Raw genomic sequence first — 15,304 nt, 5'->3', positions numbered from 1 at the left:
AAAAAATGATAATATTAAATGAATATAAAAAGTTTATCTGTTTAAAAGTATATGAAATAGTTTATGGCAAAGATATCCAAAAAGTCAGAAATTGAGTTTTAGAGCTTACCTTCCACAACGTGAAAAACTCTCTCACCTACCACCAACTCTCGTTCGTCCCATTCACCAACTCTCGAAGATTTCCGCTGTCATCTTGTTTCTCATGACAAGTTCTTCATCATAGTTTATTCCAACCAAACCCATTTTTCATCGAACTTTGCTGATAAATGGAAAACCGGCAGCAATCATCAAAAACTTCTGAACTAGATGCTCCTCTCCATTCAATTGGATTTCAGATTCAAGATTTGTCTCCAAAAAGAGTATCTGGCTATCTCCCTGTTACACAAAAGTGCTGCCAGGTTTTGCTTTCTTTTCCTCCAAACCACACAAAAAAAAAGAAACCTTTTACTTTGTTCTGGTTTTTTGTTTGTCTTTAGTAAAGATGGGAACTTGATGGTTTAATTTTGCACATGGTGAAGCCCTTCAAGGTGCTGCACGGAGGCGTGTCGGCATTGGTGGCAGAGGCTCTTGCGAGCATAGGTGCCCACATAGCTGGTGGTTACAAAAGAGTGGCTGGGATTCAGCTCAGCATCAACCATTTGAAAAGTGCTGTGCTTGGTGACATGGTCTATGCAGAAGCTACCCCTGTAAATGTTGGCAAAACCATTCAGGTATTTCAATTTCTTCTTTCTCTTCTTCTTGGCTTACTCCACAGATCCAATCAAATAGACTAAAAATCAAACTAATTGATAATAAACTACCTCATCATGTTCTTGTTTTCTGGTTAGAATAAATGTGCACGTGTTGTTGACCCAAAAGAGTAAAGTCCGTAGGGACACTATGGTCGGTAACATGGTAAGGAAAAAGAAGAGGAAATAGTGAACTTGGTATATGAAATTGTATTTTTTTGTTCATTTTTATTTCTTTATCAAGCAAGTTATACATCTGTCTGAAATATATACTAAATATTAAATGATAGAAGCTTTGATTTCAAATATTTCTTTTTTAGATTGGCATCTGTGACAAATAAAATACCAAGATAGGTTGAATTATTATTTATAATCTGGCTTTAGGAATTGATTGGAACTAATAACCCTGTAAGTATAGTTTAGGATCTGTTTTTAAGACCATTCGTTTGAGATTAGTTTGTTTCCCATCTAAGTTTTTCATGAAATCAGGTATGGGAGGTGAGAATCTGGAAGCTTGATCCTTCAAACAAAGAAAAGAGATCTCTGACATCATCGTCAAGGGTTACTCTACTCGCCAACATGCCTGTCCCAGACAATGCAAAAGATGCAGCAGAAACACTCAGGAAGTATTCTAGACTGTGAATATTCCTGCTGTTTAATTTACTTCTGCATAACCAAAACTTTCTTCTTTTCTGAAATACAATGAGGAAAAGATTGTTTTGAGGGTCTAAGAAAAGCATCACTGGTGCTTCAAAATGTAAACCATTGTAATAATTTATTGCTTAAATGGAATGACAATTTCTTGTGATTATAAACTGATTAATATATGCGATTTTTTTTTCTGATAGCATATTTATTTTTTAATCTACGAGGATAGCACATGATAATATTTACCTCGATAGTATGATAGAATGGTTTTGTAAGAAGTTAAAATTCAGTTTTCCAGAAATTAAATTCTAATTTCTTATTTTAATAATTTTTGCAACAAAATTTCTTAAAATACAGTTTCTCCGAAAACATTTAACATATATATTAACGGATTTCAAAAACCTATTAACATAATTTTCTAAATTTTATTTTTTAATTTAAAATTAATAAATAATTGAGTTATTTTAATATAATTGAATATATTAAATTATGTTAAATCAATTATTGTTGTTGTTATTATTATTATTAATATTATTATAATTGACATAAATATTATTAAAATAATAACATATATTAAATTATATTAAAATAAACTAAATATTTTTTTAAATTTTATAATAAAAATAAATTAAAATATTTGTTAAATTCAAAAAATATATTAGAATATTAAATAAATTAATTATTTATTAAAATTAAAATTAGAAAATAAAATTTTTAAAGTATGTTAAACGGTTTAACGAAGAAAACCATTTAATATATTTTCTTAATTTTTATTTAATTTTAAATTAATAAATAATGAATTTATTTTAATATTTTAGTGTGATTTAATATGTTAAATCATATTTTATATTATTATTATTACTATTTTCAATATATTAAAATAAACTAAATATTTTTTAAATTTATATTAAAAGTAATTTAAAAAATTTGTTGAAATTTAAAATTTTAATTAAAATATAAAATAAATTATTTATTTATTAAATTTTAAATAAAAAAAATTAAAAACATGTTAAACGAAAATCCGTTAACAAAATCAGAATTCAACATTTCAGAAATCAAATTTTAACCTCTTAAAAAAAATCATATTATTAAGATAAATATTATTTACACTGTGCTATCTCATAAATAAATAAATATGTTATGTTAGAAAAAAAATCTAATATATGAATGAAAAAAACTAACACTACAAAGCAAACACGCCACCTATAAAAATCATCATTACATTATTTTTGAGTGTTATTATAGAAGTCAACAAATTTATGATATACCTAACTGTGGTGGTCCAATTTAATTTTGATAGATATAACATAAATGTGAATAAATTGTAAAATGACTTAAATAAAAAGTAAGAGTATTATATATATTTTTATATTTATTTGACATAAAATAAGTATAAGATTAAAATGATTATAAAAATATAAATTTTTGTATTTTTTTAAAAAAGAAAACAAAGTAAAAAATAGAGAAAAATAGTTTCATGAAGTAAAAAATTAAGATGTATCAAATACTATTTTTCTTATAGAAAATAGACATAACACTGTTCTGTGCACAAACGTTGAATGAATCTTAAAACCAAAGATACCTTAGAGAACAAATAGATATAGCACTGTTGTATGCGCAAACGTTGAAGCAGTCTTAAAACCCAATATATCTTACACAACAAATACATATATCACTGTTCTCTGCCCAAACCTAAATTTGCATTTAAACCCATCAACACTGCCAATTCTAAAATTTAAAAGCAGAGCAAAAGGCAGTGACTCCACAATAAAAGATCAGCCCCACCAATAAATGGACCAGGATAAAGTTATACACAAAAACTAGTCTTCTCAAAACATAATATAATAATTGAAGCTTAAGAATAAAATAATGAAAATATCTTTCAATGAAAGTAAGCATCTGAAATAATCTAACCAAAAGAAAGAGAGAAAATTTGTGTCAGAAGAAAGAAATAGTTAAGTATAGAAACACCAGAACAAAGCATTCAATTCTCATCAGCAATGGACTAGGCGAATGCAATTTCCATAACCACTATTAGACCTAACATTTTGTATGTTGTTTTCACTTTATGTATGTTCTTTGTCATCTTCATTTTGTTGCTGCTCATTACATTATTCGATACCTTAAAATATTACCTACATGTGAGTTATTTTTTCCCAAAGACTCATTTATAGCTTCTGACATATAATGATGATACAATTAAATTTGGATTAAATATCTCTCAAGATTAAATTTGGTTTAACGTCACTTCACCTGCTGCCTGAGATGGACTCGAACTTCTGATGTGCTAGTAAGGTGAAGGTTACAAACAAGCTATGTTATTATTTGATTATACAAATTAGTTAGTTTCCTATCATCAGATAGAAAAATACAACATTGCCACATATCATCTTTCCTTGATCCTAGTTTTTCTTAAACGCATCAAACTTTTGGTTTAGTTTTAAAACACCAAGTTTTTCACCAAGCCTTATTCAGAAATGTATGTACAACAACAGACTTATAATCTGATGAAAAAAATATGCTTGCCATGAAGCATATCAAGCAACCAAAAGAAGACAAGGAACACCTGACTCATCAACAACTCCAATGCAGAAAAAATATCAATGAAGAAAATATAAGTTTGCCAATAGGTACTGAAGAGACCTTTCAAGTAACTTGAGATATGTTCTTGATTTCATAAACCCATAAAAAAGATGTAACCACCGATTCTTGGTTATAGATTAAACATTACGTACCACCAAACTTGTTGTCACCAAACACAATCTTTAAGAGCAAACGAAAAAATAATCAAATTATAAACAGATTATAAGTTTCATGAAACATGTTACACATGTTTAAATTTAACCAGACTTTAAATCAATCAATGGGATCAGTCTTTATGCCTCTCAAAGCAAAACCAGAAGGCCTGAAAGTTTTAAACGAGATGCTTGCCTTCTTTGTTTTGTTGAGAAAATGAAAGGGGACAACATAATATATACTAAAGTAGACAGAAGAGCTAGAATTGCACTTTGGCATGCTTTCTGGAACAGTTTTTTTTTTTTTTTTTTTTTTTTTTGCTTGCATTCTGTACCACATTAAAGTTTGATGGGCAATACAAGAAAAAAATAGTCACCATTGAATTAAAACACAATTTAAACTCATATAACATGCATCATGTGTGAAGAAACTTTACACAACAACAAAGAACAATCTGAAATCCTAAAATTCACTGTGTGTTACATAACTGACTGGCTGATATACTTCTGTCTGATAACATGTTCTGGAAATTGTAACTTGAATGTCAGTTTTCCAACTTTGTGCTCTGATAAAACTCATCAGATAGGAGAATACTTTTTGCTATATTTTGATGTCTTTTATCTTCTATCATCTCTAATCATCTCGTGTAGTGTATTTAAGAACCAAAAAAATGCTAAATATCTACTTAGCTTCCTTATAATAACCACACACTTTTTAACATATTGTTCATATGTATGGTTCACTAATATATCAAGTTCTGACCACATAACTCTGCACATATATAACAGAAACTTTCCTTCTAAAACTGTCACACAAAAGTAGAATCTCTAACTGTATTTTGTAACTTACTAGTTTAGTTCATCTGTAATGTGACTGAATTCCCATTTTCCTTACTTTTCCCTTCTTTCCAACTGAACAGATAATCATTTAAATTTTTCATATTTTTTTCTCCTTTGTCAGTCTATTTTATTTTAACCAAACAATCTCACTTTGCATGTATTTCTGTTTCTTTTCTCTTTCATTTCCTCAATTTCTTTCACACCATCGAGATCATAAAAAAAAGAGCTTCTATCTTTCGATATTTAGGTTAAAAGACTGAAATTATTCTTAATCCATGTCTTTCATATGTAAATAAAAATAGTACTATTTTTAGATAATTTTTTCATGTATTTTTGAAAAAAGAAAAAAATACATAATTTTTTTCTAAAAATTAAATTTAGCTTACATACAAGTAATTTATAAAAGTTCTTACATTAATTTCATACATATTAGTGATTAGTTTCAACAACCTTTTTCGGTTTTTTCTCTTATTTTCTTGGTCTGTGACAAAAAAATCCATATTATAATCCAATGTATACAAATTGTATGTTACTTATCTTTCTTTCATCTTTCTATAAATAACTTGTGTATTATGCTTAAATAAAAGTCAAGGGACTAAAAAACCTGATAGGAGACTAATTGTATATGAGAGAAGGAGGAAACAAGTTAGTTAGCCTAACTGATGTCAAGACAGTTAGGATAGTATTGTATAAATAGGGGCTGAGTCTGGTGGAGAGGGGACTTTTGGCAGTTAGATACTCAGTTTAATTCCTTTGTCTCTATTGTGTGCGTGTTACGTATGGTGTTGGAGGTTCTTGATTAGGTTTCTCTTTTGAAAACCTATCAATTGGTCCGACCTGTCGGATCAAGAAGGGAGATAATCGGTGATGGAGAGCAACACGGAGGGGAGATTATATAATTTGGAGATCAGGATAGAGGGAATTAAGGAGGAGACGGCAGCGATAAGACGCGACCTGCAGCAAATGATGAGGTTGACGGGCGAAGGCACGAATAATCAAGAGGAGGCTCCGAAGGGGTAATAACTTAGTGAATGATAACCATGAGAGGCGCGATAATGGGGGAATACAACAGAATTGGAGGAAAAGAGTTGACTTACCCGGGTTTGAAGGCTAAGAACCACACATTTGGATTAACAGGGCGGAGCGCTTCTTCGACATACAGAAGGTAGTGGAGGAAGATAAGATAGAGCTCGCTTACATGAGTATGGAAGGTAGTGCGAGCTATTGGTTCAAGATTTGGAAAGATAAAACCAAGAACCGTTCTTGGCCAGGATTAAAAGTGGCGCTGATAAACCGTTTTGGATGGGGATTTCGGGGGACGGTGTACGAGCAGTTAGCGACGCTGCGACAAGAGGGGTCGATGGAGGAGTTTACTCGGAACTTCGAGATGTTATTGGGACAAACGTAGGGCTTGTCGGAGGAACTGACATTGGGATTTTTCTTGGCTGGGTTAAGGGAAGAAATCAAAGAGCAAGTCCGCATCCAGGACCCAAAAGAATTGGAGGTTGCCATAAGGATAGCGCGGGACATAGAAGATGCTATATCCAGAGTGTGGGGACAAGATTATTGAAGGAGAAGGGGGTAATGATAAGAGTCTAGTGGAGAGGGGACTTTTAGCAGTTAGATTGTTGATAGGCTTTGTCCTGTGGAGGGGGTTAAGCCCTTTGTATCTGTAGTTGCACAAACCATTCTTTTATGAATAATACTCAGTTTAATTCCTTTGTCTCTATTGTGTGCCTGTTACGTGTGACATCCCAAATATATAATAACCACAATCATATAACTTAGGCGTCCACATTCCAATAAAGAGAACAGTTAGAGTAGAATAGTAGTTTAGTAGCTGATATTACAGTCATCCACAAAAGGACAGAATTTAAACTTAAACAGTTTTGAGTACTTCAAAATAACACCAACTTAAATTTAGAAATCCTAAAAATATTATACTGCATCATCAGCATCCTCCAACTCTTGCTCCAAGGGAACCTCCTCAACAACATCTACTCCCATCCAAGTGGATGATCATCGCAAAGAAAAACATACACAAGTAGCACACAACAAAGAAAGCAAGGGTGAGCTAGATAACCAAGCAATAATCATATAGTTCAATCAATAAATATCATCGTGCTTAGCTACATATAAAGAACAATCAAGGCATACCACTTTAAACTATGACTCAAACACTCACACGACTCATCTGGATTGGTATAATTGTCGAACTATTGGTCGTCTTTGCACTTGCGTAGTTCAGCTGATACTCCCCAACACTATGCAAGGTAAATCCCTCATTTGTCTATGTTTAAACTCTAAGACTATAGAAGAGAACCTCCCTCTACTCTCCCCACTTACACTGCTCTCCTCTATTTGAGCATGAACAGTGCTTCGAGTGTAGGGATAGACATACTAGTTCAAAGCTCCATACAGTTATACAAAACAACAACAACACCCCACACATCACTTTCAATCATCTCACCCTGAGATGTCCACTTCATACTCAATTACATCATTGTAGTTCACATTCATATGCTTTACAACTACTCAACAACACCATACATACATCCTGCAGTCAAACAACATCAATCAATCCAAACAGAAGAAGAAAAATGAGTGAGATCCCCTCCATGCACCAGTTACATACATATGTGTGTATATATATATATATATATATATATATATATATATATATATATATATATATATATATATATATATATATATATATATTATGATAACAATTTATATCATACGTTTCATATGTTAATATAATATATATATCATGCTTTTCTAACTTATATTTCCATAACATTTAACAATATACATACATATATATTATGATAACAATTTATATCATACGTTTCATATGTTAATATAATATATATATCATGCTTTTCTAACTTATATTTCCATAACATTTAACAATATACATACATATATATTATGATAACAATTTATATCATACGTTTCATATGTTAATATAATATATATATATATCATGCTTTCCTAACTTATATTTTCATAACATTTAACAATACACATACATATATATTATGATAACAATTTATATCATACGTTTCATATGTTAATATATATATATATATATATCATGCTTTCTTAACTTATATTTCCATAACATTTAATAATACACATACATACATACATACATATATATATATATATATATATATATATATATATATATATATATATTATGATAATAATTTATATCATACGTTTCATATGTTAATATAATATATATATATCATGCTTTTCTAACTTATATTTCCATAACATTTAATAATATACATACATATATATTATGATAACAATTTATATCATACGTTTCATATGTTAATATAATATATATATCATTTTCCTAACTTATATTTCCATAACATTTAATAATACACATACATATATATATATACACACACACACATATATATATATATATATATATATATATATATATATATATATATATATATATATATATATATATCATGGTTCTTATTTGGTAAACTACTTGTCTAAATCCATGTCTTTCATATGTAAATAAAAATGGTACTATTTATTTAGATAATTTTTTCATGTATTTTTGAAAAAAGAAAAAAGTACATAATTTTTTTCTAAAAATTAAGTTTAGCTTACATACAAGTAATTTATAAAAGTTCTTACATTAATTTCATACATATTAGTGATTAGTTTCAACAACCTTTTTCGGTTTTTTCTCTTATTTTCTTGGTTTGTGACCAAAAAAATCCATATTATACATCCAATGTATACAAATTGTATGTTACTTTTCTTTCTTTCATCTTTCTATAAATAACTTGTGTATTATGCTTAAATAAAAGTCAGGGGACTAAAAAACGTGATAGGAGGCTAATTGTATATGAGAGGAGAAGAAAACGTTAGAAGTTAGTTAGCCTAACGGCGGTCAAGACAATTAGGATAGTATTGTATATATAGGGGCTGAGTCTGGTGGAGAGGGGACTTTTGGCAGTTAGATATTCAGTTTAATTCCTTTGTCTCTATTGAAAACCTATCAATTGGTCCAACATGTCGGATCAAGAAGGGAGATAATCGGCGATGGAGAGCGGAGGGGAGATTATATAATCTGGAGATCACGATAGAGGGAATTAAGGAGGAGACGGCAGCGATAAGACGCGACCTGCAGCAAATGATGAGGTTGACGGGCGGAGGCACGAATAATCAAGAAGAGGCTCCGAAGGGGGTAATAGCTCAGTGAATGATAACCATGAGAGGCACGATAATAGGGAACACAACAGAATTGGAGGAAAAGAGTTGACTTACCCGGGTTTGAAGGCCAAGAACCACGCATTTGGATTAACAGGGCGGAGCGCTTCTTCGACATACAGAAGGTAGCGGAGAAAGATAAGATAGAGCTTCCTTACATGAGTATGGAAGGTAGTGCGAGCTATTGGTTCAAGATTTGGAAAGATAAAACCAAGAACAGTTCTTGGCCAGGATTAAAAGCAACGTTGATAAACTGTTTTGGAGGGGGATTTCGGAGGACGGTGTACGAGCAGTTAGCGACGCTGCGACAAGAGGGGTCGGAGTTTACCCGAAACTTCGAGATGTTATTGGGACAAATGCAGGGCTTGTCGGAGGAACTGGATTGGGATTTTTCTTGGCTTGGTTAAGGGAAAAAAATCAAAGGGCAAGTCCGCATCCACAACCAAAAAAATTGGAGGTTGCCATACGGGACGTAGAAGATGCTATATCAAGAGCGTGGGGACAAGATTATTGAAGGAGAAGGGGGTAATGATAGGAGTTTAGTGGAGAGGTGACTTTTGACAGTTAGATTGTTGACAGGCTTTGTCCTGGTGGAGGGGGTTAAGCTCTTCGTATCTGTAGTTGCACAAACCATTCTTTTATTCAGTTTAATTCTCAGTTTAATTCCTTTGTTTCTATTGTTGGAGGTTCTTGATTAGGTTTCTCTTTCGAAAACTATCAAAACCAGATAGCTTTGATTCTTCTACGAAAACTATATCAATTGGTTTATCTCACAGTTGTGTCTTTTCTATGTTTGTTCGTAATTCACTTCATATTTATTATACTTTTGTTTGCTATGTTTGCTTCATGGATTTTAAGCTCATGCAGAGCATTTCGATCAGAGTTTTTTAGGGCTGACGATGATTACAATTTTCCAATGAACTTATTTTTCAACAGGGTAGATTCTGATATCGATGATAACATTATGAAGAAGGAAGAACTCAAAAGAACATATTAAACTAACTCATATATTAATATATAAATCAAACAAATCAGCAGAAGCGATTTTCCATGATTTTTACAAACTCAATGAAATCTATTCTTCCATCTTGATTTGTATCAAAGATTCTGATCATCTTGTGGCAGTTCTCAAGTTCTGCTGCTTGTTTCAATCCCAGAATGCACAGAACTCTATGCAACTCTTTGGCATCGATAAAGCCATCTTTGTTCTCATCAAAAACATCAAAAGCCTGTTTCACCTCCTCCAAACTTGGCTCCTGCTCCTCAAACAGTTCAGAAAGCTCCTTGGAACCATACTTCTCTTGAAGTTCCTCACTTTCTGAGCTGCAAAACAATCCCAGTTTTGCCATCACCGTTTTGACCTCATCCCTCTCGAGATAATTCTCACCATCTATGCCTTTCTTTGACTCATTCTCTTGGTGGCTAAACGCAGGCTTCGATACCTGCTCCTCTTCCCTCACCTTTGAGTAACTAGAGTGAAGTTGGCACAGAAGGAAAAACCAAAAACTATAGAAAAAACTCTGGATTTTGTAGAAACATGTATAGTACAAGGAAAGGTCTACCAAACCAAACAAGGGAGAAGTTGAGTTGCCATCATTCTGAGATGCTCTCCCTTCTGAAATAACAAAGTCAATTCTTCCTAGAGTCATGGCTGCAGATATGTGCAAGTATAGATGAAGAGATAGCACAAAATCGTGATCCTTTGTGCAGTAGGCGCCTGAAATTGTTATTGTTAAGTTGTTAGTTAACCTACAAAGATAAGAAATGCTGCTGTGGTGTTGTTTAAGGTTGTGTTGATGCTCTTTATAAATATAACTCAAAAGTTGGAACTTTGAAGCAGCCTGAACAGTCAACCCAGAAAGCTGAAGGAAGGTGCTTCACAAGTTCATCTGGAATTTGAAAGAAAGTGCTAGCATATATCACTATGGCTATTTCTTGACAGCATCAAAGGAAATTTCCTGTTATGTGTGGAATTTTTCTTAGGTTGATGTGGTCTTAGAAAGAAAGGTATATGTCAGGCTGGCCTGCTTTGTCTATGTCTTCTTCTGATTTCGTTCTGCATAAAATATATTTTATGCTAGACTTTCTGGCAGGTTTTTTGGTCAAGGAAAAAATAAATGCAAAAAGACAAGTTTCAGTAGTTTCCAAGAACTGAGTGACCACTATTTTCCTACCATCCTATCATGCATCACATTCCCACTTCTAAGATATTATAATAATTGGATTTTAAAAACATATATTACATTAAAATATTAAAGTGATTTATTTCTTTTGATGAATTTAATTATGGTAATTTTTAATGTAAAAAGTTTTTTACATTCAATTCAAAATACAAGTTTTATCACAGTTATTATGAAAACCAACTTGTTTTAACAAATATGATAATTTATTATTGAATTAGTGTATGAACTATTGTCTTAATTAATTAATTTCTAATTATAGGTTTTGAACGGTGCAGTGTGAATCTAACAATTCAATTCATATATCTTACGTGTTGCAAATTCGCCACGTCCACTTATTTGTAGACATCAACTTAGTTACGTCACTACATTTAAAGGGTTTTATAAACATATTTGTGTCTTTTACGTTGGTTCGTTTTATAGTAAATTTGTGTTGAATCTTCCTTGTAATCTTCTCATCTATTTACTATTCTATAACGAGTTCTTTTATATTTATTTTGACGCACATTATAATATAAAATATATAATCTTAAAAAATTATTTTGTTAATATACTTTTAAGAAAAAAATATAAAAATAAGAAAAAATAAATATAAAAAAATTATTTGTGTCGAAATATATTTTTTTTAATTCTTCCAATTTTACTATTTTCTGGGCCCACTTTTTAGACCATGTTTTTCTATTAGTACAATCAGTTTGGTAGGTTGGAGAGAAAGTTTTGAAATGGAATATTAAAATATGCGCCTACATGAGTAGTTTCTCCACTATTAAACACCATTTTGGTTTTCACGGTATTTTCTACGAAATAAGTGTGTTTACTTTTATCAGAGGTTAGACCAAAAGACCATGTAATATTTTTATACTTCCCTTTTTCGTTGGGAAGAAACGAAAATTCAATGTCAACTAACCCTTGATTTTATTGCCTTTACTCATGTGTTAGTCTCCTAAGTTTTTCAATGTGAAACAATTAATTGGCTGCTTCTCATATAAGAACTGTAAATTAGTAAAATAAATTTCCAGAAATTTAAATATATAAATATTGTTACCGGATTGCGTAGTTCTTCAGATGATCACCGCGACTGCAGAAGATTCTCCTTGTTGAAGCAAGATTTCAACGTTCAAGAGTTTAGAAGAAAAATATAAAACATGAATATAAAAGTAAATAAGAGATCAATACTTATTTATATATATAGACTTTTGAATCCTTAAATAAAGATTGAAAAGATAACTAATATAGCTTGTGATTAGTTATTGAGTATATAAAATATCATCATTTAATTATAACTAATAAAAAATATATCCAAATTGTGCATATACTGAATAAATATTGTTGTATATACTTGGTTACAAATATATTTATAAATATATCGGTTTGGATATATACATATACATACAAATATATTATCAAATGACGAAGGATGAGAAATAAAAATACCCAAATTTATTATCCAAGTTAGTTGAACCAACCTTCTGAATTTTTAGTCTATAAGAACATAAGTACGAAGTAGAGTCAATGCCATAATTATTAAATAATTTATGTTAATTTTTTCGTATAAAATTGATGAGTAATTCAACTATTATTTCACACATAAAACAGTGAGATGATATTTATTTAAAGGTAGTTTATAAAAAATTGCAATCTTGATTAAAATTTTATTAACTTTAGCTTTGAAGCCTTCTTTAATGAAAGTAATAACCACTGCCTGATTTTGTTTCAAAAAGTATATACGAATTTATTTAGAGAATAACAAATGTAAGACCATGAAAAAAAATATATATTTATAGTAGTAAAATTTAGCATTTTATTAGTAATAATAATTTTAATGGATTGAAAAATATAAATTTTGGATATAAAATTATAGTAATTTTATAAGGAGAGGTTAAAATTTTTGATAACTTATTTAGTATTTTTTTTTTAAGAAAATCGAATAGTAAAAAGTGAATAGTGAATAGTAAAAAGTGAATAGTGAATAGTAAAAAAAAAAAATTTCTTAGCATGAAAGAAATTAAGATTCCTTAGCATGGAAGAAATTAGGATTCCTTAGCATGGATAGAATTAGGATCAGATTTAACCAAATGGATGATTAAAATATTATTTTTAAATAATATTAAAATAATAAATAATATTAAAAAATTTATGAATAATAAATTTTTTTTTTACTTATAAATAGCCATGGGAGGGAAGGGTATTCTGCACCAAGAGAAGAGTAATCAAGTGAGAGCTTGAGAAATAGAGAAGAAAGAGTTAGGAAGAAATTTTTAGTTGCAGAAAGAGTAGAGGTTCTGAAGAGTTTTCGGGGAACAACTTCTAGTAGGAAAATAATTCTGGAGAAGAGGTAAGGGGAGCTAACCTTTCTATGCTTTTATAATATGATTTAGTATTGTTTTTATTACTATTCATGTCTTGAAATTCTGTGTGAATAGTGTTAATGTTTACTGTATATCTATCTATGTGAAATTTCGGTGTTAATATTATATGTTGCTGTTTTGAATCTGTAAATAAGAAATTTGTTAAAAACTAGTTGAGGAACACTTTGGCTAAGGAAAGACTTGGTACTTAAGTTGTCCATTGTGACGCACCTCTCTTTCCTGGAAGTCTACTCGACAAGTTTTTAACTTAAATCCTATTGAACAGATTATGTACTGTTAATTTATTTTGTGATATATTCAATTTGTATGATTTCTAAAATGATTGAATTTTATTGCATTTGAATTATGCATCTGAACATGGTTGTGAACTATAATGATGTATGTGAGTATGAATTGGACATCTCAGGGAGAGATGACTGGAAGTGATTGTGTGGGGTGTTGTTGTTGTTCTGTATAACTGTAGTGAACTTAGGATCGGTATGTCTATCCCTACACTCATTGTTCATGCTCACATAGAGAAGAACAGTGTCAGTGGTGAGAGTAGAGGGAGGTCCTCGTCTATAGCCGTTGATGGCAAAGATAGGCAGGTTGGGGATTTACCTTGCTAGTGTTGGAGAAAGACCAGCAGAACTATGCAAGTGCACAGACTACTGTTAGTTCGACAGTTATACAAATCCGATGAGTCGTGTGAGTGTGTGAGTTGTATGAGTATGCTTTAATTGTTCCTTTACATGTTTCTATGCATGATGACCTGAATTAACTGTACTATATGTATAACATGTTTTTTTTTTATATTTAGCTCACCCTTGCATTGTTTGTGTTGTGTGCTGTTTGGGTATGTTTCTTTGGCGATGATCATCCACTTGGATGGGAGCAGATGTTGTCGAGGAGATTCCTTTGGAACAAGAGCTGGAGGATTCCGAGGTTGCGGTGTAGTCTTATTAGGAATTTTCCTATTCAAACACTTGTAGTGTTCATCCCTTAAACTGTTTAAGTTTAAATTCTGTTTCTTTTATTTTTGGATGACTGTAATTTCATATTTAATTACACGTCATACTCTGACTGTTCTCTTTATTTGGATGTTGACGTCCTTATTATATAAGTTGTTATATAATTGGGATGTTACAACAAACAAATTCTTAATTGATTGATTATGGTAATAAGTGTTTTGTTTTCATACTTGTATAACTTATTTTATAGATTTAAATAACAGAAGAAAATTATCCCGTAAAATTTTAATCAATCATTAGCTTTATATAATGACTTTATTTATTAAAATAAATAAAGAATAATTTTCAAACTGTTTTTCATGAATTTTAAAATTGTTTAGATCAGTTCAAAACCATAATAATTACTTTATTTAGTATGTACAGTACATATTTAATCCTAAATAATGCTTTAAAAGATTTTATAATTCATGAATCTCGTATCTATAAACATATATTTATAACCAACCTCTTAATTTCTAGAGGATAATAATAAAATAAGAATATAATACAAATTTTTATAATTGAATTTTGTTAAGGGTTAAAGGCTTCTATTTATATCTTCGT

General features: G+C 30.5%; 2 protein-coding genes across 2 annotated transcripts; one reads left to right on the top strand and one right to left on the bottom strand.

Moving 5' to 3' along the window:
• The first annotated feature begins 68 nt into the window (after positions 1 to 68).
• Positions 69 to 1,578, top strand: LOC124828363 (1,4-dihydroxy-2-naphthoyl-CoA thioesterase 1-like). The gene is made up of 3 exons (XM_047301637.2): positions 69 to 398; positions 519 to 710; positions 1,218 to 1,578. The coding sequence occupies exons 1-3, from the start codon at positions 267 to 269 to the stop codon at positions 1,368 to 1,370; spliced, it is 477 nt and encodes a 158-aa protein (XP_047157593.1). The 5' UTR covers positions 69 to 266; the 3' UTR covers positions 1,371 to 1,578.
• Positions 1,579 to 10,193: 8,615 nt separating this feature from the next.
• LOC124841492 (Calcium-binding EF-hand family protein) lies at positions 10,194 to 11,238 on the bottom strand. Its single transcript, XM_047317769.2, has one exon. The coding sequence runs from the start codon at positions 10,849 to 10,851 to the stop codon at positions 10,234 to 10,236; it is 618 nt and encodes a 205-aa protein (XP_047173725.1). The 5' UTR covers positions 10,852 to 11,238; the 3' UTR covers positions 10,194 to 10,233.
• Between the last annotated feature and the right edge of the window lie 4,066 nt (positions 11,239 to 15,304).

This window comes from Vigna umbellata, chromosome 4 (assembly GCF_029865625.1).
Source record: "Vigna umbellata cultivar VRB3 chromosome 4, Vumbellata_1.0, whole genome shotgun sequence".
Classification (NCBI taxonomy): Eukaryota; Viridiplantae; Streptophyta; class Magnoliopsida; order Fabales; family Fabaceae; genus Vigna; species Vigna umbellata.
Note: the sequence above shows the minus strand (reverse complement) of the source record. Positions and strands in the feature narration are given on the sequence as shown.